This window comes from Manacus vitellinus, unplaced genomic scaffold (genome assembly GCF_001715985.3).
Source record: "Manacus vitellinus isolate BGI_N305 unplaced genomic scaffold, ASM171598v3 scaffold_81_pilon, whole genome shotgun sequence".
Classification (NCBI taxonomy): Eukaryota; Metazoa; Chordata; class Aves; order Passeriformes; family Pipridae; genus Manacus; species Manacus vitellinus.
This window is the reverse complement of record NW_021940822.1, coordinates 797,096-821,777: the sequence shown is the minus strand read 5'-3', so window position 1 is coordinate 821,777 and position 24,682 is coordinate 797,096. Positions and strand designations below refer to the sequence as shown.

The window sequence follows — 24,682 nt, the reverse complement described above, 5'->3', positions numbered from 1 at the left end:
AATGCCAGTTTATGAGCTGAAGTGAAGGTCAAGTGATAACTGGAGGTTTCCTAACCTCTTCAATCGTTTCCACCAGGCAGCAGCCCATGAAAGGGTCTCTGACATATGTGAACACTGAGCCCAGAACGTCAGTACCAAGCTGGAGGGGATGGAAAGGTTTGATGCTGGAGCCTTCAGTCCACCCTCAGGTTGGGCAGCCCAAGTACTGCCCAAGAGGAAGCCAGTGTAATGTGATGATTCATCAACAAGGACTTTTTGGAACAAAGCACATAGCAAAACCAGTGCAGACTCCTGGTGCAGGAGCCAATGGGGAGGGAAGTTCAGGGTTGATCAGTATCAGCAACAGCACTGAATCCCCTTGGTTTGAAATCCAAACTTAAGCAGAAAACTTGAGAATGGGACAGCTGATGGCTTGACCAGACAAATGACAGGTACAATGGAGACTATGAGCATTAGCAGAGAAGCATACCCAGCAAAAGCAGTGATCTCTTGCTACTGACCACCATATCATCCCACTGGTGGCAAGGAGTCTCCTGAGGAGAAGGAAGCCAACAGTGCTCTAGGTATTGGGGTCTAAGTAGTGCCACTGAGGCATCAGTTCTCTGTTGTCAAACATGAAATGATGTCTGTGGACTCTGGACAGACAGGGTGGAGTAGCACCGGACACGTCTATGACCAACACTGCAGGGTGCTCCTGCACCATGCAGCACCACTGTGTGTGTGGCAGCCATGCCCTGTGCCATGCACTGCAGCCAGACCTTGCACAGCAGGTACTTGCACTCTCCTGCTTCTTGGCACAGGGCTGGTTCTGCACCTTAGTCCTGAGAGGCACCATGTGCTGCATCTGCCTCTGTGCTCAGCTGGGCACTGGGTCTCCACCAGCCCTATCATGAATTTATATCGTGCATCTTGAAACATTCTTGGGGAAGAAAGGCATTTTTGTTCATTACTTTTTTAACACTTTTAAGTGTTGTTTATACTGTGTACAGCAAATGCAAACCTTGAAGCCAGTTTAAGGGAAACTATGCTCAGTCTTGTGAGTTAGATGTTTTCTAGATGGTGCAATAATGTTAGAGTTGGCCAGATGTGAGCAGATCTGGCAAACATTCACATACCAGACTAGCTCAAGCACTCTCCTCCTTCAAAGCTGCTGTAGTTCCTGTTGCTTTGGACCCAAGCTCCATGCTGATCTGTGCCACTGAGTTAAAGTGATACCTGAACAACTGCATTTTAGCTTTATTTCATCCCTGGTTTTCCTCCCTCTGAATCTGCTCTTATGCAGATGGAGCTTAATGGGTTCAGAAACCTGCTGGAACATGGGAACACATCCAATTTCTTCTGCAGGCACAAATGTAGCTAAAAATGATCGAAAGATTTTATTAAAATCTTGGTTAATTGTGACTTGGGAGGATTTCTAACACAGACCTCTGTGTACATAGCTCTATAGTGGTGTTTTTGCCTGACCCTGACTTTCTTTGTGGAATCAGATATCAACTGTGTGCATTACCATGTGGGAAGACCATTGGAAAGAACAGTTAGGACCACAACAGCGATTACCAACTGGCAGTCATGGATTTCATTACCTTTTTATTCTTTTTAAGTCATTAAGGGAAAAATAGGGGGACGAGCAATTGAGAAACATAACTCTTGTCAAATAGAGAGAAATTGATTAAAAATATAGAAAGGCAAAGCAAAATGGTCAGAGAGCATCAGTGTGCTTGCCCATAGGATAGCTGTGCCTGGCAGAGGGGCACAAGCAGAAATCCCTGAAATTCTCTCTCTGCCCAGTGGCACAGGGCTGGTGCTCTCCAGACTGTCATACCAGAGAGTGCAAGAGGTGTTGTGTGGGATAAATGCAACATGAGCCCACGGACAGTTGGTAGCCAAACTCACCCCCTACTCAAAATGCTACTAACTTTGTTCATCAGTGCCTGCCATGATACCAGCACAGAAAGCCCTTAATACAATAGCTGCAGCTATTCAGCAGGTGACCCTGTTATCTGCTAAAATGTTTTGCAGGGCAGTGGGGTTGCCTGGCTGGTCTGGGAGATTGTGCCAGGGGACCTGGCTGCAGCAGGGAATGACTTCTGCCCTGGCAGCCACAAGCCTTTGGGAGCTGCTGTAGCAGGTGGCATTTTCAGATAACAGTAACTGGACTTCTCCAGAGCTGGTACCACCACCATTGACGTTTGGACTCCATAATGCCAACAGGGCCCTAAGAATGTAGACACAATGAGCACAGGAAGCAATTCTATAACCTGTGTTAGGTTATGCACCAGCCTTTCCTGGCATACTCAAGCTACAAACTTAAGAATGAGAACTGCTGTAACACTCTTTGGTTCTCAAAAAGTCAACAGCCTGATGCCAGCTTTCACTGCCAGAAAGCCATAGCTAGGATAAGTAGGCATTTCAAAATCTCAAGGATGCTTTTCCCCTCTCCTCAGCTCTTTTGGAGGCAAGAAAGGAGATTTGGGGTTGTGCTTGTTCTGCTCAGCAACCCAGCTGAAAAGGGTGATCAGGTGGCCTCCAGGCTGGATTTGTGTTGCTGCTGGCCATGGCTTGCTTCGAGGAAAAAGTCAAAATTTGAGAGTGGGGGATGTTATGGTGAATCATCAGCAAAATAAAACTTGGTAGTGGAGAAGGAAAATCAGCCTTATGTGGAAGAAAACCAGAGAAGGGCACCATTCCCAGAGGATTTCAAGGTCTGCAAATGAAGCAGCTAGGGTTTAAGGCCAAAGAATTTAAATTCATGCTTTATTTTTTTCGACAACTCATTTGCTTGTTTTGTGAAAAGCTTTCCTCTGAAATCCTGAAAGGAGTGGGATTTGCCTGTAAGTCGTTTTTGACAGAAAGCTTTTGAGTAATCCTTAGGCAAACGAAATGAGAGCTGCAGTGCTCTCCATGCTCCTGTCTGGCACCAGGTGGCACACGTGCTGCTGCTTGGAACTTAAGACTTGTGCAAAGCCAAACTGGTATTTAAAACACAAGGAAGGAATATCGAACTTCAGAAGCAATGCGCTAATGCCAGCTTTACGAGGAAGAGTGCATTTATTCTTGTTTGTTACGTATAAAGCACAGATGAAAAGTGTAGAAGTGCCAGAAATACGAATCCTGATCAAATCTGTATTATACCTGATAAAGTATCTGGTGATATTTCTAGAACAGGGGGGGAAAAAAGTCATAGAAAACACTATTTGTCTCTACCACTGCCAGAAAAAGCTTCGTGGCATATAGAGTAATCTCAAGTTTTTAATCTTGAAGATGACGTGTTTTGTCTACCCAAACTCTGAGAGTGAGCAGTGCTCAGGAAGTTTGGCACTTCTAAAGGATGCCCAGACCTTGCTCCTCTAATAGGAGTTTTCAAACTCCATGCTGGGAGGCTGGACCAAACTGCCTAAAAGAATTAGCTTCTTCAAGCCAGCAAAGGGCATGTCCCTGCTATGCAGAGAGAATAAGCTCTGTGTTACCTGCTCTGAAACCTCGCTACTCATTGTTGAGGGTTTCCATCACGAAGTACGGGTTAAACCTGGTCCTTACACTAATATGGAGGAAGGAATGATAACCAAAACTAGGAGCTCCACGTTGTGGTAACGACGGTGCTCGCAGGGCTGCCAAGCAAAAAGTGAACCCACTTAGAGTCACCTCATTTTGAGCAAAGAGGGGTCAGAGGTATGACAGCCATGTGTTTGGTGGTGTATGAGGGCCCATGTGCCTACAGGCTGTCCCCAGGTGCGAGGTGACCCCGGGTGCAGGGCACTCCCGGTCGTGCTGGGTGTCCGGGGGTGCGGGGAGCTCCCGGCGGTGCGGGTGGCCCCGGGGTGCGGGGTGTCCTAAGGTGCGGGGTGTCCCCGGGTGCAGGGCACTCCCGGTCGTGCTGGGTGTCCTCAGGTGCAGGGTGTCCCCGGGTGCAGGGCACTCCCGGTCGTGCGGGGTGTTCCCGGGTGCGGCGCTCCGAGGGCCGCCACGGATCCGGGCAGCCCCTCCCCATCAGGCCGGTCTCGCGCCCCTCCCGGCGGGCCGGGGCTGTTCCGGGCCGTTCCTGGGCCGGGTCGCGGCGCGTAGGGCTCCACCGGCGCGCAGGGCTGAGCCCATTGGCGGCTTGGCCGCAGCCCGGACGGGGCGCTGTGCGCCCTCAGCCCTCCGCACCCTCTGGGACCGTCCTGGTCGCGGGCCCGGCGCCGCTAGCAGCGAGGGCGGGAGCCCCCGCGTGCGCGCCACCCGGAGCGGTACCGGGCCTGCGCAGGAGCAGGCGGCCCGCGACCCCGCCGGGTTTTGGGGCGGACTTGGCGCGGGGGTTGCTGCGCTGGGACAGCCCTTTTCCACACGGCCTGCCAGCCCGGCCGGCCCGCCGGCACAGCCCGCTTGGTGCCTCGGGGGCCGCCTCAACGTCTCGGCGTAAGGCGTCCCCCCCGCGGCACGCCCGCTGCCGCCGTCGGGCTGCCCGGGAGCCGTCCCGAGGGCCCGGTTTCGCCAGCGCCCCTCTTTTGGGGGGGAAGACGAGGAGTTCGGTTGGGCAGCGCTGGGAAGAAACCAGCAGGGAGTTGCGAAATGCTGGAAGCGGGGAGAAAATCCGAAGCCGGGATTAAACCCGGCTAAGCCTCTCGCCCTCCGATCGGCGGAGATCGGCCGCACCCCTGTTGCCGGGCCGGCAGAAATGCCCCGGCTTCGGCGCTGCCGGCTTCGGCTTCCCGTGGTGGCTTAAGATGATCCACAGGTGGCGAACGGTGCGAATCCCAGTCTTTTGAGGCAGAAGCGGCAAGGTTTTTTCTCTTTAGAACGAGGATCTTGTTCCTTTCTTCCGACTTCACCACTTAACGTGAAGCAAGAGTAAAATTCTCCACGACTGTCCTCACTGCCCTTGACTTTCATCCTGGCCGTATCTGCCTTGAAGTCTCTTCTGTGCCGTGGCCATGCCCAGTGGGAATGAGCCCCAGTCCCACCTAGGGTACAACTCAGTGGTGAAGTCTTTTAACAGGGATGTTCGTTTCTGACCTTCATTTCCCGTTCCTGCGACAGTGCTTGAATCAGCACTACCGGTTCAGTAGTGCAGTAACGGTGACATCTCTGGACACCGTTTTTTTTCACAGTAAAAGAGGAAACCCTCCTTAGGTCTTCCAGAACATATGGGAGCATCTCCTCCCAGGAGATGATTCCCAGCAGTGGATCCCAAGTTTATGGAGATGTGTGTACAGCCCTGGTTCTGGCACCCAGCAGTCAGAGGATTTTAGGCAGGCTATTGTCTTCATTAATTCCTCTTGAAACAAAGGTCTTGTCTGAGCAGAGACTTACAGAGATCTGTTTCTTTCTTCTGTGGAGTGGGATCAACACCCTCTTCTGAATCCTATGTCAGATCTCTGAAATGCAAATTTTAGATCATACCTTGGGTCTGGTTCTTCAGCAGGCACTAAATGCCATATAGTTTTCTTTGCACATGTAAAAAGAAATCGTAGACCTTTGAAACAGATGCACAGAATTAAACAGGTTTGCTATTCCTGGTTTTCTTTTCAAGCATGATGAAGATGGTACTTGGGCACAGCCAAGTGACTGTTTTTCTGTTAGGGGGCTCCCTTCGTCTCAGTTTGAACACTGGCTACAGAAACACGGCAACAGTTCAGGTCCCTGACCCAGAACCTCTTGTGTGCTCACCTCCCAGCACAGCTGAACCTTGTGCAACCAAGTCATCTGATACCTTTTTGGAGGGACCTTGCGATAGGATTTGGGGACCTGTGAGCTTCAGTGCTTCTGGATTTATTGCACTGTAACTCCTGGGCAGGAGAATAATCTGGCAAACTACTGCATTTCCAGCCAGAACACTGTCTTGGGAGCATGTCTTACTGAAATGAATTGTTTCTGAGTGTTGTCAAGGAAGCAACATATGGAAAAACCACTAGGATATAATAGTAAGGGGAAGGCCACTTAATTCTATTTTGTAAAATGAGCAAAAGGTTCTTGTAAGCCTAAGATCAGGAAGCAAATAATAGCATTTGGCTCTGGTTCACCTGCTGGTTCTTACTGAGCACAGAGCTAAAGCTCTCACTTGGCTCAGCTGGGGATTTCTGCAGCAGAAATTCCCTCTGAAGGCCAATGTGGCTGCTTGTGAGTAAGAAATGCTGCTTGGGCAATGAATACCCCTTAATGTGATTTACTGTAGTATGGTGCAATATGTGAGGGTGTTGATGCAAGGAGCTTGGAGGTGGGAGTTGCAGTGTGTTGTGGACCAAGCTGCAGCAGATCCAATTGGCTATGGATGGGGAGTAGAGGAAACCAGTGTGTAACTGCTTAAAGCATTCCCCACTGGAGCTTTCGTCCTCTTGCGTTAGGATGGGTTAAGAAATTGCTTTATCTCCTTTACAGTATTACTGCAGGATTTTACATTAAAAATAAAAGACTTAACTGGCAGAAGACTGCATTTGCAAATTTCTGAGATTGACACTTGGACTTGTAATGAAATGTGTTGAATTCTGAGAGACTTCTTTCTTTGCACACCTTTATGGGCTCATTCCTACCCTCCATGTGGTGGTGCGATCACAAAAAAGCCAAAGCTGACTCCCTGGCTGCAGTACACAGGTTTTGTGGCACTTAATTTATCTGGAAAAATGAAATCCTTTCCGACCAGTATTAATATTTCCAGGAAATATGATCTGAAACTCAGCAATTTTTAGAAGAGTTTTCTCTGAATTATGTGGCAGTGTCCCTGACTGCTTTTTAGTAGTTATCTATTGAAATAAAGTAACTGCCTTTGAAAGATTACAATGCAATAAGCAAGTATTGTATAGGCTTGGAATTAATACTTTACAAGGATGCTCTCTAACCATCAGGCAACTTGCTACTGGACGTGCAGGCGGATTTCTTGTATGGATTCTCTAAATTTCTTCAGGTTGATTGCTCTCCCTAAGTCCTCTACCTCAAGTTGTTGAGGGGGAGAAATGTGCCTTAAAATGTAAAGACATACAATTACCTTTTAAATAGGTGTAGTACATAGCTTGAGACATGTTAATCTTTCCCACGTGTCTGGTAATTTGTAGATGTTTGTACTCGGAGTTTGCCCTAGATCCTACAGTTTTAGATATTTTCATTTAGCTGTGATTCAGCTCTTCTCTTATACCCTGGAAGAAAACGTGTCACCTGAGGTTTATTAGAAAATCCAAATGGTGCAGTGCTAAACGTGCAAGCTGGGGAAGACAGTCTGTCGTATTTATGTAGTGAAATGCTGCTCTGGGGAGCACAAACATCAAAAGGGTGTCTCATCTTTGTGCTACTGGGAGCAGAGGAAAGATTTGGGCTGGCTTAAGCTTAGCCAGTGGAGCTAAGCTGAGCTGAATCAGCGATGGCCTCTCATGGGGTTGCCATCTCTAAGGCAGCTGTGCCAATTAAGTGTAGTATTTGTTGTACAGCTTTACTAGAACTGCAAATGCTGTTTTACATGAATGTGTGCCTACTGAGCTAACAACTGATGTTTCTTCTTGCACTAGCTTGCTGTTACTCTTGACCAAGTTAAGTTTACAGAGCACCTTGCATGTGATCAGGCTTTGTTTAAACCTTTGGGTTTTTTTACAGTAAATTGCTTGGATCAACACGTTGAAAAGTCTCCGAACAGAGTGGCTTTGATTTGGGAGAGAGATGAGCCTGGCACTGCAGTGCACGTCACTTACAGGTATGGCACCTTCTCAAGATGCTTTATGATGCCTGGCAGTGTTGGGGGAGCGGGAAGTGGGACCTCTGTGAAACTCTGCTTTCTTCCAAGGTACTCCCAGCACATAGGACATGGGACCACAGCATTTGAGGTTGTTGTATCATGATGAAATAGCTCCTGAAAAACGAAGCCGTGTTGCCACTGAGAAATTATATTCTTCCTTTGGGTTCTTCGTGGGGAGGGTTCCCTGATTTTAGATACCTGTATGTAGTACGAGGTCAGAGGTACAGTGGATGTAAGTTAGTGGCAGCTACTGAAAATTTCAGATTGAGATCTGGCACATCATCTGGTGATGATGCTGATCAGGCCATCCTGTAGGTTCCCTCTTTCTCTATGTGAGAGAAAGGCTTCTCTTCTTTTAGAAGAGAAAGGCTTGGGGTTTTTTTAACTCTTGCTGGGAAAAAACCTGCCAGTTTTGCTTGTTAGAGGTGTTCACGGGAAAATTTCTGTGAGCAGCTTTTGCTTTCAGCACAGCAGCAAATGACTTGGTGCAAACGTGTTGATGGTCAAGAGCATGATACTGAGCCCTGGCTGGAGGGGATTTTAAGCTCCCCATGTTCCTCTTCTCCATCCTTAGTGCAGTTTAGAGCAACCTTGAGCTGCTCTGAGTGACACTGATTTGCAATTGCTGCTATAGATTTTAGGGTTTGTTCGAATATGGCAGTTTTCAAGCATATTTCTCTTCTCCTTGCTATGTGCCCTCATTTAGGAGACAGTCCTGCCTACAAGGATGCCTTTTACGTCATCTGTCTCTCTACTGAGAATTAAAGCTTTCCCAGAATGTATGTTTCTCAGTGCATGTTTTAAGGAGCCAAAAGTTTGATCTGCTGAATCTCAGGGAGCCAGATGTGTGATGTCCTGGTTCAGAAAGCAAAGGAGACGTAGAAAGTCCTGGCATCAGACTTTTAAAGAATGTTTTCTGGAGCTTGTTGGGACTCTTGGAGGTCCTTGAGTCTGAATAGGTTCTGGTGGTCTGGTTCACCTCCAGGCTTTATTAAAGCACTTGAAAGCATAATTCATTGGAGTGAAGAAGCTAGTCAGCAGGAAGGAGTGACTGTACAAATAATTATGAGAGGTTAGTGCTTCATGCAACAGAAATAAACACTACCTGATATAAAGCTGCATTGAAAGAGTGCATTGGTTTTAATCTTGGTATTGTTATTTGAGAGAATGTTTAGGCATGCTATGATGTAAATGTGTTGTAACAAACTGGGTATCTTGGCTAAATGCTTTGAGTCTTGCTTTTGCCATTCTGATGGTAAAAAAAAGGCCAAAGGTTTTTCCCTTTAATTGTTTATGTACAATATGTTTTTCTCCCAGGTTTATCTACTTTTACGTCTCTCCTTATGCATCAGGCATGAAAACTTGGGGTGGTTCAGAGGTGAAAACTGTGCTCAGATAAGGAGAGCAGCCCAACAGATAGCACAGCCTCCTTCAAGGCAACTCTAGCCTCTCCCTTGGGCTGTGCTACTTGAAATGGGCTGAGCTGCTCCAGACACTCAAACCATCTTCTCGGGATCTCTGGAGATATAGAAAGGCCTTTCTTAACAGCAACAGAACTGGATTTTTTCCTGGCCATGATAAAATGCATTTGGAAGAAAGTATATTTTCAGCCTGAAAACATGAAGACAAGTAACCCATGTCTAAACCCCTCTTTGTGCAGTGTTACAAAGATACAGTAACTAGTACCAGAGAGTAGAACATCCAAGTGAAAGACAAGTTGACAACTTCTGTTTTCAAACTTCTTCCTGTGTTTGAGAGCCATGTTCCTGTTTCTCAAGAGACTTTGGTCCTACCACTCGATAAAACAGGTCACTTGGTTCTCTGCTTATCTCATTAAACCAGGAATAGTATTGTTGAGAGCAGTGATACTGAATGGGTATGTACACAAGAAGAGAGTAAAAAATTTTGCATTTTCTGTGATCATTGAGCTGCATTGTTGCAGGTTTTAAATGGTGCAGTAATGTTTCTCCAAGGTGTGTTGGCACTTACCTCCCTTTGCTGCTGAGCTTAGTTGAAAACTTTTTGCAGTAGTGCCTTATTTGAGCTAGGAATTTTGTAAGGGAAAGCATATGAGAGAAGGAGATGGCCCAGAAGCTGAGATGCTGCTGGAGTAGTCCCTCTGTGAGGCTTCTGTAGCAGGGTAGTCTCTGCACACCACCCTCAGCCTAAAGAGGAAATGAGAGGGATGCTGGACATCTGTCTTTGGCAGAGGAGATAGGCTCCTTTCCTTAGGATCTGAATGTGCTGTTAATGGGATAGTAGTGTTACAGTAGCACTCTAGGAAGTTAAAGCCTTTAATTTGGGCACTGCTTATGGACCAGCTTTGAGTAAGGTCATGGAACCTCAACTGGGAGAGTGCTGTCCAGGGCTTGCATGCAGAGGAGTGCAAGACACCATTTTTTTTACATTATCTGCTTTGCAAAGCCTGCTGCTTTGAGCTACTTCTCCTTATAGATAAGCCCTGTGTGACACAAGGAAAGATGCAGCTGCTGGCATGGGTGCTCTCCCTTCTCTGGGTAGTTGTCAGGGGCAAGAAAACAGCTGAGTGCTGGCCCTGTTCCCATCACAGCCTGCAAAGGAAGAACGTGGCTATACAGGAAAAGGGCTGGAACAGGCTTTCTCCTCCCTGAGGAAGGGGAAAGCCTCCATCAGTGGGACCTCCTCTGTGCATTGGCAAGAAACACAGCTGCACTGGAAAGTGCTGTCCCAGCTTGGTCATCTTTGGAAGAAATAAGAGCCTCCATTTGCCTCTGCTGCCCCACTAACTGCCTCACTTGCAGTGGGCAAAGAGCAGCTGAGCTATGCCATGAATCAGCCTACATCCCTGTGAAACTTGTCAGCAAGGTGGGTTGTACTTGTGCAGCAGAGTTCAAGTGCTCTGTGCGAGGAGAAGAATCCAAACATCTCCTGATTGGCAAAAGTACACAAAACCATAGGTGAAACATTTCATTTTCACATGAATAGATGAGTGCTGCCCTTACAAGCTCAGTTGTGATGATCTTTTTCACTGCTGAGTTTTGTCCAGTCTCTCTAGCTGATGCAACTCAAGCCTTTCAGGAAAAAAAATTCCCTGGCCCCTCTTGCTTTTTCCCCCTTCTGGGTTTCATTTCTATAAAGTGGATATTTAGCTAACTTTCAAATTATCTCCAATTTTGAATGGGAAGGCAGAAGACTTGCTTTTTTACTGCTTTGTGACAACAGGGAATACAACCCTCCTGGGATTTGGTGGCTGCAGTCAGCAAAGTGAGGACAAAGCATGCCAATCAGTTGTCAAGATGTCTGGCTCTCCGGAGGCTAAACCACTGAAACTCCAGTGGTAGGGAAGTGGCTAAGTAGCAGGACTGTGCTGCTATGAGCTGAGAGCTGAATTTATTGGCAGAAGGGTCCAGCCAGACTGGGAGTGTTTTGTTCTTCTTGGTGGATATTGTCAGGGCCCAGGGGCTTTGAAACCTTGCAGAGGAATTCCCCAGCACGTTGCTGAGCCTGGGTTTTAAAGGGTACTGTGCCTTATATTAGCAGGCAGAGCTGGTGGCTGGAGCTGTTGTGTTGCAGCCTCCTAAAGTTCAACAAGTGGGAATGTTAAAGACAGAAGCTAAAGTTATGCCAGACCTCCACCTGTCTGACATGGGGTTATTTATTCTCTCTGGTGTTCCCTGGTTTACCTAGACCTCTACAGTTTATCCACCTGTGAGCCAGTATATGCTAGCATTGCAAAATCAATGGGAGCTGTGTGAAGTGGACAGCAGTATGCATTAGCTAAAATATTTTTCAAAAGGGTTGCAAGCTGGGTCTCAACAGAAGGGTTTTAATTTACAAAGGAGTTCACTCTGGTGCAGCAAATGTTGTGGCCAGAGGGAATGTTCAAAATGCAAAATAGAAAGTAGGGAGAAGAAAACTGAAGGACCAGAAATTACGGTGTTAGGTAGGTGGGACAGAAGCAGTTGGACATCTTCATGAGCCACATGACAGCTATGCCTTTAAAAAGCCAATGGATTCCTCAGCCCGAGCTGAAATAGTTGCACTTGTATTAGAGATCACAGTGAATACTGCCATTGGAAGCCATGTTGGTACATAACCATTGACAGCAAACTCTTTTCCATCTTTCCAGTATTGGTTTCTTAAGCTGAAGTTGCAAGTAAATCTTGCCCAGGCTTTCAGCTTTCCCTGTTCAAGGCAGTTCATGGATTTTTCACTTTCTCACCTGAAAAAGGTTGCAGGGGGTTTCCCTTGCCTTGGGTTCAGGATGTCTGCAGGAAGGCTGGGCATTTGTCTCAAATGCTGCACAGTTCTGTGGGGCAGCAACTCTGCAGCGTGCTCGTTCCTTCCCAAGATATGTCTGGGTTAAGAACTGGCAATGTGTAACATGCTGGCATGTACTAATTGCCTGTCTGTTAGATAGCAAAGTGTGTTTGAAGGAGTGAAGGAGTCAAGGGAAGGATTCCTGACACAGCATTTCTGCTAACTCCCTTTCTTGAACTGGAGGGGAAGCCTGAGTTGCTGCTGCAGGAGCCAGAAGCCACACCTGATGCTCAGGGACTAGTGGATTTCTTTGTTGGAGTTCTTGGCTTCACCCTTTGTGCCTATTCCCCCGTGTGCTGCACTGCCAAGGGACCTTCAAGGCCTTCCTATCTTGGCATTTCAGAGTACAAAGAAGGCAAAGCGAATAGATCTGTGGGTAAAGACTGCTGTGTATTGTCTGTTAACTTGCTCATACACTCTCATAAAGCCAATGTTAAATTGGAGTTAATCATAAAAAACAATGAGAGCTTTTGCCATCATGGTCACTGAGTCCTGAATAAGCAAGTGAGCCATGCAGTTGCTCAGAAAACACATCGTAGCCAGAGATACTCTGGCATTTCTGCTCAGGAGAAGGAGGCTGCAGCTCTGAAAGCACTCGAGTGTTTTCCATTGCAGATAAGTAGTTTTTATTTTACTTTCTGACAACTGCCTGCCTGGAGCTTGTTTCACTTCCTGTGCTCTGCAGTTGAGCAGTTTAGTTTTGTTTTGGCTCTTTACTATATATCCACATTGAGATTTTCTCTAATGCAGCCTCTGATAAATTCCAGACCAGAAAATGTGACCTTTTAGGACAAGGCACCAAACCAAACATGGGGTGAGAAATCGTTATTGCACAGAGTTCATGAACTCAGTAAGAGTAAGCAAAATAATAAATCTGACAGACTGTGCACTTACGTAGACAGTAGGAACATGCATGGTCATGAGGGGCTTGGGAAGGGGTAAGTGAATGTTGCGCTTCAGAGTTTAGGCTGATCTCTAACCGTAAGGGATTAGGGAGAAATTCAGTCTGGGGTGCAGCCACTCCATACCTGATTTCTACAGGATTGTGGTCTCTCTGCAGTCGCAGCTGTTGCCAGCTACTGCTAGAGAACAGACACTTGAGCATGTCTGGCCACTTCTCTGAGTGCCTGTCCAGAAATGGACTATTTATTTGATCCTATGGGAATAGTATTAAAATAAATAATATGAGGTGCTGTGCCTTGGATTTGAGACTCGTTTTCCTTGTCTTCTAAAAGATGGGAGGGAAGTGGTGTCCCTCCAGCCATCACTGGATCTATCGTCATGCTTTCTCAATGACTGTGTTTCTTCATGCCCTCACAGTGCAGATGGAGTTTTATTCTATGGAAGTAAGATGCCAAGTTTTAATATGACATTTCCAAAGAGGAGCTCTTGGGCTTTCCCTATTTCCAGCTTGCAGTGGAAAAGAAAGTTAAAAAAAGAAACAAAGCAATTTTTGATGAGCAAGGAACTTTTCATTTTATTTGCAGCTTAGCCACCAGCTGAAAATTGGTTTTGTTTCTTTGTTTTTTCACAGCTGTGGTCAGTTCTGTGACAAGAGGACACATAAGATATAGATTCATGCTTTACAGCTTATTACGGAATGCAAACCGCCAAAACTAATTTCTTTATTAACAGTATGGGGGTCCCTGGGGGCATAGCTTACAGCCCCTAAGGGTTCACAGGTGACAGATTGAAGATGAGTTTCCTAGGGAGTAGAAGATATCTCTCTCCTCTGGGCCTCAGAGAGTTTGTGAACCCAGAGGACAATTTTCATTCTGGGCAGACTCTGCCTGTCTCCTCCTCTGAGCTGATGATTCATACAGGACTGTTCTGCTGCCCCTCCTAGGGTCGTCTCCTTTGGCATGAGACCACTCCTCACCTGGTACAGTAGCTCTTGTTCCTGAAGCCTTTCCACTGGAGGCATACAGAGCTGTTCAGTTCATGACAGCATCTTGGACCCAGGTGTACCTGCAGTCGTCTTATCCCCTGTGCAGAATAAGTGTATGTGCAAGCCTTTGCCCACAAACTGCTTTTTCATTCCTTAGAGGAACGTTTTTGCTGTTAAGACAGCTTGTTGCAGTGGCGAGCCCCATGAAAAGAGCCTTTGTTCCTGTTCTTGGTGTTCCCGAGTTTCTCTGTGCAAAAGTGGCTGCAGTTTTATTCGGAGCAGTGCTTCTGTTCTGCAAGGCTGTTGTGCTCTGCGGCATGGCAGGGTTAAGTGACAGCAGAGGAAGTTGGGCTGCAGGTGATCCAGCTTTGATGAAAGTCATGTAAAATCTGCCCCTCACACTGGTGTCTCGGGACTTCTTTTCTTCCTTATGCATGTAAATGCATTGTTTACCCTTGCAATTTAAAGAGAATCTACCAGTTGCGGAGCACTTCCAGCAATTGCCCAACTTAAAAAGTTCTGGGAGTCTTTAGGCAACGCTTCCATTTCACCTTGTGTTTATCCCACATTTGTTCCCAGTAGCTTCTGACTGAGCCTCATGCGTAAAAAAGGTATCAAGGATGGCCAAAATGGACACTGACTTCTGGAGGCAGAAGGACAACCACTGGCTTGCTGGCTGCTCTACCCACATCACAGCCTGGCAGCTCCAGGCAGTGCCTGTGGCTCTCTCTTACTCATCCTTCTGCAGCCAGCACCACTCTCTGCCCTTTTTTCTCCTCACCGAAGTGACAGGAGCAGTCTGACTCTCACCATGCCCCAGGCCACCATTCTTTAAAATGCAAAAGCTGATGTGCCCAGTACTGCTGAGATGAGGTCCAGAGGCGATGTGATACCTCACTCATACACAAAGAAAAGTTCATCTTTTCTTTGTTCCCCCGTGTAAAACAGGTTGTGTGGTCACATGACAGTGTTGCTTCTGTGCCTGCAGGGAACTTCTGGATCTGACTTGCCGTCTTGCCAACACCCTGAAGAAATACGGGATACAGAAAGGGGACAGGGTGGCCATCTATATGCCTGTGTCTCCCTTGTCAGTGGCATCCATGCTGGCTTGTGCCAGAATTGGTGCTGTTCACAGTGTGGTCTTCGCCGGATTCAGCGCAGAGTCCTTGGCTGGGAGAATCATGGACTGTAAGTAGATGCAGACTGGGGAACAAACTCCTCTGGGACAGTGGTCCGAGACATATCCCAGTTCTCTGTTGAGTTTACTCTCCTCCGTAGAGTGCATTGAAGAGCCTTTTCCTTAGGGAGAGATGTAGTATCCTCTGGCCTTAAAATACTTTATAAATTGCTTAACATTCAGTGTGAACTGGGTTACTGCCAGCCAGCAATGAAGCTGGAAGGAAAACCAGAGCTTAGGGATGGGGTCTGATTTGTTCTTTTGCAGTGTAATTGCAGTGTTTCTTTGATACTCTTGCACAGTACTAATTCTGCATTCTCAATAGTAATCCTGTGATTTATGTATGGTCCTGGAAGTGTTGGCAGCCTGCATCTGCTCTGTGAGCCCTTGTACCAGCAGACAGAGCTGTTCTCAGCTCTCAGCACTTGTGTGATTAGGTAAAAAGTAATGCTAAAAGTACTGACAGAAGAGCTAAATAGCAAGTGGCTCATGTCCCGTAGCAGTCACATCACTTTCTTTATGGCTAGTCTGAGGGAAAAAGTCTTACAGAAATTTTCATGGTTTTTTCCTCTTTTTAGTGGAGTTAATCTATAGAGAGCAAATACACATCCCTCATATTTGGCCACCTGTGTGGAGGTTATGGACTAAAGAGTCATTTCTCTGCAGCCACAGCTCTGTAATAACGTTGAGTGGTGCAATTTGAAGTGTTCTGCCAGATTGCTGCTGTGTGCTGCGGCTTCCAGGTAGTACAGATGAGTTTCAGAAGGCTGCAGGTATCTCGGAGCAGGGTGACACCTTCAAGAGGCTGCTGAGCTTTGTGCTGTCCATGTCAGTTTGTAATGGATGCTTACATGGAGCCTCAGAGAGAGGGGCAAAGGTGCTTGTTCACACAGATCATAGGAAGTCTTGCCCTGGTTTCAGTGTGTGAGCTGTCAGCCTAAAGCAGTATCATTCATTGTAACACAGGTAACTAGGAGGAAGCTGCTCTGCATGTCAGCTTTGCTAGGCAGGAACTGAGGATTTAAATTACAGTGAGGGGTACTTAGGGTAGATGTTGGGAAAGACTTTCTCATATTCATGATAGGCATTGGAGTGGACTGGTGGGGAGGGTAGAATAGATGCCATTGGAGTGTTTTAGGAAGACTGAACAGATAGTTGTCAGAAGTGGTTTAGCTGGAATGGGCCTTGCCTTGGGGTGGGGGAGATGGACTAGATAACCTGTGGAGGTTCCAGCTGCCCCTAATCTATGTGTGTCTCAGGTTTTAAAGTTTTTTCATCAGTGACACTGACTGGTTTTGATTGATAATGGTTCTAAGTATTTGACACACATGTTGTCCTGTACATCATCCCCAAAAGTAATGAAAGTAGGGTGTGCACACTAGCCTGAAAGGCAGGCTGGTATGTCTGCTAATTCATTTTCTTCTTAGCTGAATGCAAAGCAGTTATCACCTACAACCAGGGAGTCAGGGGAGGCCGAATCATAGAGCTGAAGAGGACTGTGGATGAAGCTGTGAAGAACTGTCCAAGCATCAAACATGTCTTTGTGGCTCAGAGGACAGATAACAAAGTCCAGATGGGTGACTGTGATATTCCCCTTGAAGAGGTATGTTGTTGGTAAACCTTGCCTGTATTCCTGATGTTTCTTGAAGTATGTGATGTTTACTGTGCCTGGGAAGAGAAATATGGTGAACTAATAAATGTAGGGACCAGCTACCACAGGCCTCTCTGAGAAACCTGATGCAGGGCTGTTCAGAACGCATGTAACAGTCTTCCTGAATGTGTAGATCATGCACACTGTAGTATTTGGCTTTGATCTTTGATCTGCTGTGGGCTACACTAGGAATTGGCAGCCGGGAAAGACAAGGCAGTCTCCATGGCAGTTTCCTTGCGTTGTGTGTGCTGAGCTTAAAAGCCTAGGAAGCAGCTTGGCACTCTGGTGTAGCTGTACCAGGCCTGACAGTGATGTCTGGCCTTTATGCTGCCTCTGGAGCAGGTTTTCAGTGTGTGCTGCTCCTCCTGTGCTGCCGCAGATGCTCGCTGGCGCTCCGGATAACTTCTTTTAGGTCTGAGTGTTGGCTAGGATAATCTTTCTCTCCATCTGTGCCTTTTGGACTTGAGTTCTGCTCCTTATATCATCTGGATCTTCATCCTCAAATGGATTGCCCGTATTACAGTCTGTTAGGATTGTGAGTCGAAGCAGCTCAATCCACATCTGGTTTATATCAGCACAGGCAGGGATTATGCTGCTCCATTTTAGTAATCTTGCAGACAGTGCTGAGATTTAAGGAATGAGTGTTTCCTGAGACCCAGAGGGCACTGAGACCATTGTCACTGTTGTTGTTATACTGTATTCAAACACTCTCTTATGGTTTGCATGGGCACTGTTGAAAGGCAGTGCAGAAATAAGTTCCTAGAGAGGCTTAATACAGCCTGTGAACAGTGTTGCTCCACAATGGGAGGACTTGGGATGTATTGGGAGTATTTAGAACCTGTGCTTCCTGGCAAAGAAAGCAGCTGTTATTTTTATGTGTTTAGTAGAAGTAGTTGTATCAGTTTTCTAGCAGCAGTTAACAGAAACTATTCGTTCTAATAATGCCTGGAAATCATCCATCTGCAGGCCAGATAATTGCTCAAGGGTCTGTGCTGGTCACATGAGATAGGAGCAACTACTACTCTTAAGTTAAACAGAGAAGGCAGGTTTTATTCAGAAATTGTCTTACTCCCTACTCCACAAAGAACATTTTGATTATTTTCCTTAGTCTGCCAACAGTCTGAGGTGCTTTAGTGATCCAAGAGCTGAGCTCAGTACATTGTCAGTTGTAGGGTCTGAAACGAAACAAGAATGAAACAGTTAATGCTGTTAACTCTGTCGTTACTGATCTTTACAGCACTTGTGCTTTCCAGCTCTTGTGCAATGCCTTACTGCAAAATTTAAGCTCATGTTATAATGGAGCATATGAGGACTCCATCTTTGTTTCAAAAACTGACAAGTCAGCCCAAATTGGCAGTGCTGAAATGTCACAATAAATACCTGACATGAGCAGCAGTGCTGTAACTCAGAGGCTAAGAATTATTCCAGACTGTGAGCTACATTTTATTAAGCTTTGTTTGTCAGACTGGATAACTCAGAGGCTAAGAGTAACACCAGACTATCAGCTATATTTTATTAAGCTTTGTTTGTCAGACTGGACCTGCTGATAGTAGTATTCACTTGTAAATACAGTATGTTTACAGTGTATACTTGTAAAAAGGCAGTACCTAGAAATTCCTACAAGGAGCCACCTAATAACCCTTGCAGGAATCATTCATCTAGTACAGTACAGGGCTCAAGAGACACAAGGCAGCTGTGGTATTTTTACAGCCATATGCTGAGTTTTTGGAACACACTGATTATTGCAAGTTTGTACATGGATAAGAAAAATGTTCAGTCTCATCCTGAAAAATCTACAGCCTGGGTAGACAAGCCCTCTGCTGCTAAAACATCCAGTGAGCACAAGTACCTCTTTCAAAGCACATTATTTCCCCTTCCTCTGTTGGACTGAGCACACAAGCTAGACCAAAAGTTTGCAGGAGAGTAAAGCACTCTCCTCCTTGGTAGAAGAAATTAGAATTTGAGGATCAAATGGACAGGACAATCATCCACTGCTGGGGCCAGAGAAGGGAAATGCATGCACTGCAGTTTTAAAAGGAAAAGAAAGGTCCTAAATGGTACCCAGTCAGCCTTGCTGCTGCTGTCAAGTGTGATTCATGTTTGCAGTCACACTTTGGTTTTCTACCAGCAGCTTGCAAAGGCTTGAAATGTAAGCAGCTATGACACACTATATTTTTCCTGAAGTGTTATTTTATCTGGCCAGTTCTTCTTGACTTCTGTGCCTAGCAAAGATGCTGGTGGAAAGGTTACACGCTATGCATCCACAGGAACCTTTCCACTAAGTGAGCCCATATAACCCATGATGTATCCATGGACATTTGTGAGGGGACAACAGCAGTGGTGGTTCTTGTCTCTGGACACTGCTGACATGCTTACAGAGGGAGTAATGGTTGGCTCCATGTAGCTAAATCTTTCTGTCATTACTGCCTTTTATTCCTCAGGAGATGACCAAGGCAGCTTCTGTATGTACTCCGGAGAGCATGGACAGTGAAGACATGCTTTTCATGCTGTATACCTCAGGCAGCACTGGGAAACCCAAAGGAATTGTTCACACCCAGGCTGGATACCTGCTGTACGCTGCTCTCACGCACAAGGTAACTCAGATGCATCCTCTGGGAAAAGTTCACTTACCTTCCAACTGTGCTAACGAGAGAGACTTGGATTAGTGAGGAGTGCTGTGTTCTCTGTTTGCTGCCCAACTGGCTTATTGGGTGTAAACAAACTGAAAAATACCTGAAACTGTGTAATTAATCTTCAGGATTTGTTCCTGGGGAATAGGATATTATGCAAACCTGAACCTTAGACTTATGAAAGGAAGGAAATTGCAGTTCTGCTTTTGCATTTAAAATGTGCCAGTGTTGGCTGCCCAGAATTTGCAGCTGAGAAGATCCTGATAAGTATCTTGCTGGCATTGGTAATGTGGATATTACTGTAGTATTTTGCAGTGGGGTGCTAGCCTTTTTTATTTCCTAAAACAACGTCTTTGCATAGCACTTGTCTGAAGAACAAAAATTGCATGTCTACTCTAGTGGTTGCACCTCTGCACTGCTTTTCTGGGTAATCTAGGCAAAATGTTTTAACCTCCTTTCTCTTGAAAAAGAAAAGAGTCAAGGCACTTCTTCTTGATGCTTCTGGTCTGAGCTCTGCAAATGAAAAGGCAACAGTGAAATGAGGAGAAGACTCTAGGGAAAAATCTTCATCTGACTTTAGTGGTATCACCCTGTTTGTAATCACAGCTGTTCAGGTGGAGGTTTTCTTTCTTTAAGCTGACACAGTTGAATTTTTAGAAGATTTAAATGTTCAAGTGTCAGACTTCTCTGCATATGAAGGGCATTTGTTACATCAGCTTTTTTAAGTGACAGCGTAATCTCCAAGGCATCTCTTTTAGTCCCGAAGACAGATCCTGCACTCTGGTGCATTTTCTCCACCTGCAGAGTGCCTGAGAGGAAAAGGCACTTGGAAAAGTAAGTTGAGAACTGGCTATCCTAGGTAGAGGGATCAACTGTGACCTTTGCACGCTCACATGTGACACTCTTGTCACACACTCATGGGTTTTTCTTTTAGTTCTAATCCATAAAGCTGACTTTGCTGTATGAGTCAGGATCTCTTCACCATACAGTTGAGTTGTTAGGTTTACAGTGGGAAGTGTTTTCCATAACCAAGATGAGATAATGAGATCTTCAAGATCTTTATCTTGAATTTGATGAGCTGGGAGAGGGTAGCATCTGGAAAGCAGTGCACTGATACAGAGAAGCTGAGCAGCTAAGAACATTTCTTAGAAGATGTTTTGTGGGCACCTGTCAGTTCCTCCAGCTCTCTCATGGAAATCTGTTGATATTGGTGAGGGGTCTGAGACCTTGAGGTCTGCAGTTTCCCTGAGACTCAGAGTCAGTTCTCCAATGTGCACTGCCTGGATTAGGCAAGTTTAGGCATCCAGGGCTCTGGGCTTTGGTTATAGCTTTGTTGTTCCAGCTGATCAGCTGCTGGTATAGCCATGCTTTATGTATTTTTGAAAAAGTAGGCAGGAGCCAATAAGTCCTGGTACTGGTCCCTCTGACTTGCTTCCTCACTGTGGATTGGTCTTTGTGCTGCTGTCCCACATGCTTGGCTCCACTTGCCCTGTGCACTCTCTTTCTCCCATTTGGATGTCCAGTCCAGCACCTTACCTTTAAACTCTTTGCACCTACCAACAGAAAGTCAGCTGGCCTTACATTTATCTTTGCAGTATGTATTTGACTACCAGCAAGGTGATGTTTTTGGCTGTGTGGCTGACATTGGCTGGATCACAGGACATAGCTATGTTGTGTATGGACCACTCTGCAATGGAGCCACCTCTGTGCTCTTTGAAAGCACTCCACTGTACCCTGACCCAGGTGAGGAAGTGGTGGGAAAAGGTTTGGCTGGACATGGCAATGTGACAAAGGAGGTTTAGAAACCTATCCAGCATGACCTGCCCACTCAGGAGAGGTAAGCTCCATTTCTTTAGAACATGTGTCTACAACACTCAGGAACATCTGTGCATCCAGGAAAGGGGGGAGGGGGGGAAATTGTTATTGCTTTTGCTCTGTACTCACAGTAGTCACAGCTTCATCTTTGCCTGTTACCCTTTCAGCTGAGCATTTGTAGGGGTATGTCAGTGCTGGAAGGCTAAAAAGCCTGTTTGTGATTTTCCAGGTCGTTACTGGGAGGTGGTACAAAGGTTGAAAATTAATCAGTTTTATGCAGCACCTACAGCTATACGCTTACTGCTGAATTATGGAGAAGAGTGGGTGAAGAAGTATGACAGATCTTCTTTGAAGACTTTGGGTTCAGGTAAGGGATGTAGAATCTTCATCTGAAAAAGACAAGAGGTTCTAACTGGTGAAATAAAGGGGCCAGAGAAGTTCAGCTGACCACATGGGATATGGTTAAAAAGAAGATGATAAAGCAGGCTCTGTGTCTGGCTGTTCAAATATTTTCTCAGCAGAAGAAGCAGCAAACTAACTTTGGGGCCATTGAATCTGTGACTGCCTCTTTCCTAGCTTATTTTGCAGGATCACATTCTTTGCAAAAAAGATGTATCCAATAGTAGATTACCTCACTTTGAATTTTACTGACATAACTGGACCCAGCAGCATTTTTCTGCATTATTTCCTTTATGATTCGGGAGGTTCTTAAACATGACCTACATTGATTAGTTACTTTAAGTGATATTCCTTGCTTGCCTGTTGGTCTTCCTGGAAAAAGTTCTTAGTTACATAAGTGCATTGCAGTCCTTTATGCATCCCAGCAAAAATGCTGTAAACATTCTGCTTGGAGATCATGCATTCAGCTTGTTGTGCACCAAGAGGGAGAATTAACTGCCTGCAACTTCCTGAGTCTCAGGCCACTTTCTTCTTTTGGTCTAGTGGGAGAGCCCATCAACAAGGAAGCTTGGCAGTGGTTCTACCAGGTGGTGGGAGAAGGGCGCTGCACCCTCGTGGACACGTGGTGGCAGACAGGTAAAAGGCATCCCTGGGGAGCGGGCACCCTGATCATCAGCAGGCTGTTGGTGGTTAGAGAAGCGTTAATACATTTCAGTTTGATCGAACAAGTCTTTCAAAAAAACCCTTCTGGCATTTTGATCAGCTTTTGATAGTCATTGGGGAGTTTCAGCACATAATAGCAATGTAACAACATATAAAAGCGATAGCAATGTTGAAGTGTTGGTTTTCCTTTCCCCTCTAAACATTCCTTGATATTTCGAATGCTGGAAAATACCAATTGGTGCTAGAAACATGAGGCAGAGATTGAATTTCTGGTCAAAGCTGGCAGTAGTCAGCTTGAATTGCAAAACTCATTTTCAATTATTTATCCAGCTGTACTGACCCTGTTATGGTATTGTCATGCAAAGGCATTTAAAACACCATATCTGTGCTTAGGTGTGCTTTGTTTTCTTTCCTGGGAATGGTCAGAAGAGGATAGAAAACTGAGCTGTGTAGTCAAAGGGGCCTTGTGCAACTACTTAAATAGATTGGAAAGGAGTGAGTGGAGGTTTGTTGGCTGCCCATCAGGTGGCTGTCACAGAACACAGTGGCTGTCACCCAGCAGGGCTGCTGGGGAGCACCTTCTCCAGGGAGTGAATTGGTATGCTGTAGTTGCTTTGGCCCTGAACCTTTGATGCCTCAAAAAGGATGCGCTTCTGTTTTGGTAACATGCTTGACCCAGCTGTGTGCATCAGTTAAGGCTTGTTTTCTGTTTACAACCTGCTGGACAGAGTGACTGGCTGTCATAGATCCCAGCCCAGTTGGAGCAGAGCTGGTCTCTGCCTCCTGGTCTCACTGGCCAGCAGAGGAGAGAGACTATGTGCTGTACTCCAGCTTGGTTTGTGTTGCCTGGTGGGGCTCTCCACTTGCTGGAGTCCTGCAGCTCTTTCCCAGCTCCTTCCTAAGTACCCAGTCTTTTCTGGGCACCAACATTCAGGAGTTGCTAAAGGTGTCTTGCAATATGTCCTTCTCAAATTGTGAGATCCAATTTACCATGGAGACAGCAGCACAGCTGCTGGCATTCTGCCTCTTCTGAAAAGTAGTCATCCCTACTCTGAAACTGCCATTGAGCAGAATATTCATTCCCTTTCCAGTCAAGCTGCTCCTGATTTCATCCTTACTCCTGCTAGCAGGCTCTCTATCTCAATGTGATGAATTTTCTTCTGGCACACAACGAAGTTCCATTTAATCCAGACAGACTTGCATCCTCTCTTTTATTTTCAGTTTTGAAATAAAACCACCTCAGAATTCAGAGCAGCAACGTTAACTACTATATACTTCAGTTGATGATCTCTTAAATCATCTTGGTCCCTAAATGCTCAGCAGAAGGAAAGATGATTGGCTAGGTCTTTCCTCATCATGTGCTTTCCTCATCACTGCTCTGAAAGAAAATACCATAGAGAAGCAGTTGATTACTGTACACTGATGTAGTTGAGAAGAATCCATTTTTGCCCTAACATTTTTTGGTTTGGTTGTTAACTGGAGCATGCAGTGTGCATGCTGTGTCTTATGTTTCCTTCAAAGTACAGGGTTAGATCTTGTATTTAATTCTATTTTTCCTGGGGTTTTGGAGCAACAAGTATCAGGTGAGAGGTTAAAAAATATTTACTGGACAGTCTGTTAGTGCAGAGTGCTTGGTCTTACCTTGAACCAGGCATAGTTTTTCAGGTAAACATTTACCAGCTCCTGGAAGCATAATGTAATGATGAATATTCATGAAATTGATTTTGTTTGAAAGTAGATTCAATCGTGCTCCACAGTTGATGTTTTTAATAAAAAGGAAGCCAAATTAATCTTGGAAAGATTATGTATGCCATTTGAAGTTAAAATGAGTGTGGAAAGAGATCATGGGAACAGTTTGATGGATGGTGGTTGTGGTCCTGCAGTGTCACCTATCAGATACATCATCAATGTATCGTGTTAATTGTGCTGCTCTATGCAGTGTCTTCTACACTATGATGTTCTCTGAAGCAGCAACCTGTTGCCAGCTAAGAAAGCCTGGTAGGCATATAGATCAGCAAATGGTGATTTAAGAATCCGCTTGAAAGTCTTTGAATGAGCAAATGAGTGAGATAGCAGTTATGAGAAGCAATTTAAATAGTGTGGTGTGTGCAGATGAGACAGATGAATAATTCCTATGGCTCTTATTATTAAGATGTTAGTTAGTGCTGTGTTGTGATTGACAGTAATAAAACAGAATCAGAGCTGTGTTTGAGTTTTAGGTGTAGTTCTTTACAGTGCAGAAGAGACAGTAGGTGTTTTCACTTTTGTCACTGGTTTTATAAAAAAGTACAGCCATGAACAAAAACTGATTTTGAAAGACATCTCTGAATAGGCCTTCAATCACAGAATCATAGAATCATAAAATAGAATCATAGAATCAACTGGGTCAGAAGGGGCCTCTGAGGTCATCAAGTCCAGCCTTTGATCCACTACCACCGTGGTTACTAGACCATGGCACTAAGTG

The 24,682-nt window shown here is 45.6% G+C and overlaps 1 protein-coding gene across 1 annotated transcript in view; it reads left to right on the top strand.

Moving 5' to 3' along the window:
* The first annotated feature begins 3,429 nt into the window (after nucleotides 1-3,429).
* The window catches only part of ACSS1 (acyl-CoA synthetase short chain family member 1), a 33,749-nt gene continuing 12,496 nt past the window's right edge, over nucleotides 3,430-24,682 (top strand). The window contains 14 exon segments of the mRNA XM_029964854.1: nucleotides 3,430-3,587; nucleotides 4,110-4,182; nucleotides 4,185-4,223; nucleotides 4,226-4,276; nucleotides 4,278-4,316; nucleotides 4,318-4,362; nucleotides 4,364-4,393; nucleotides 7,557-7,654; nucleotides 14,872-15,071; nucleotides 16,488-16,663; nucleotides 19,153-19,305; nucleotides 20,937-21,084; nucleotides 21,386-21,523; nucleotides 22,099-22,191. Coding sequence (XP_029820714.1) covers nucleotides 3,430-3,587; nucleotides 4,110-4,182; nucleotides 4,185-4,223; nucleotides 4,226-4,276; nucleotides 4,278-4,316; nucleotides 4,318-4,362; nucleotides 4,364-4,393; nucleotides 7,557-7,654; nucleotides 14,872-15,071; nucleotides 16,488-16,663; nucleotides 19,153-19,305; nucleotides 20,937-21,084; nucleotides 21,386-21,523; nucleotides 22,099-22,191 — 1,441 coding nt within the window.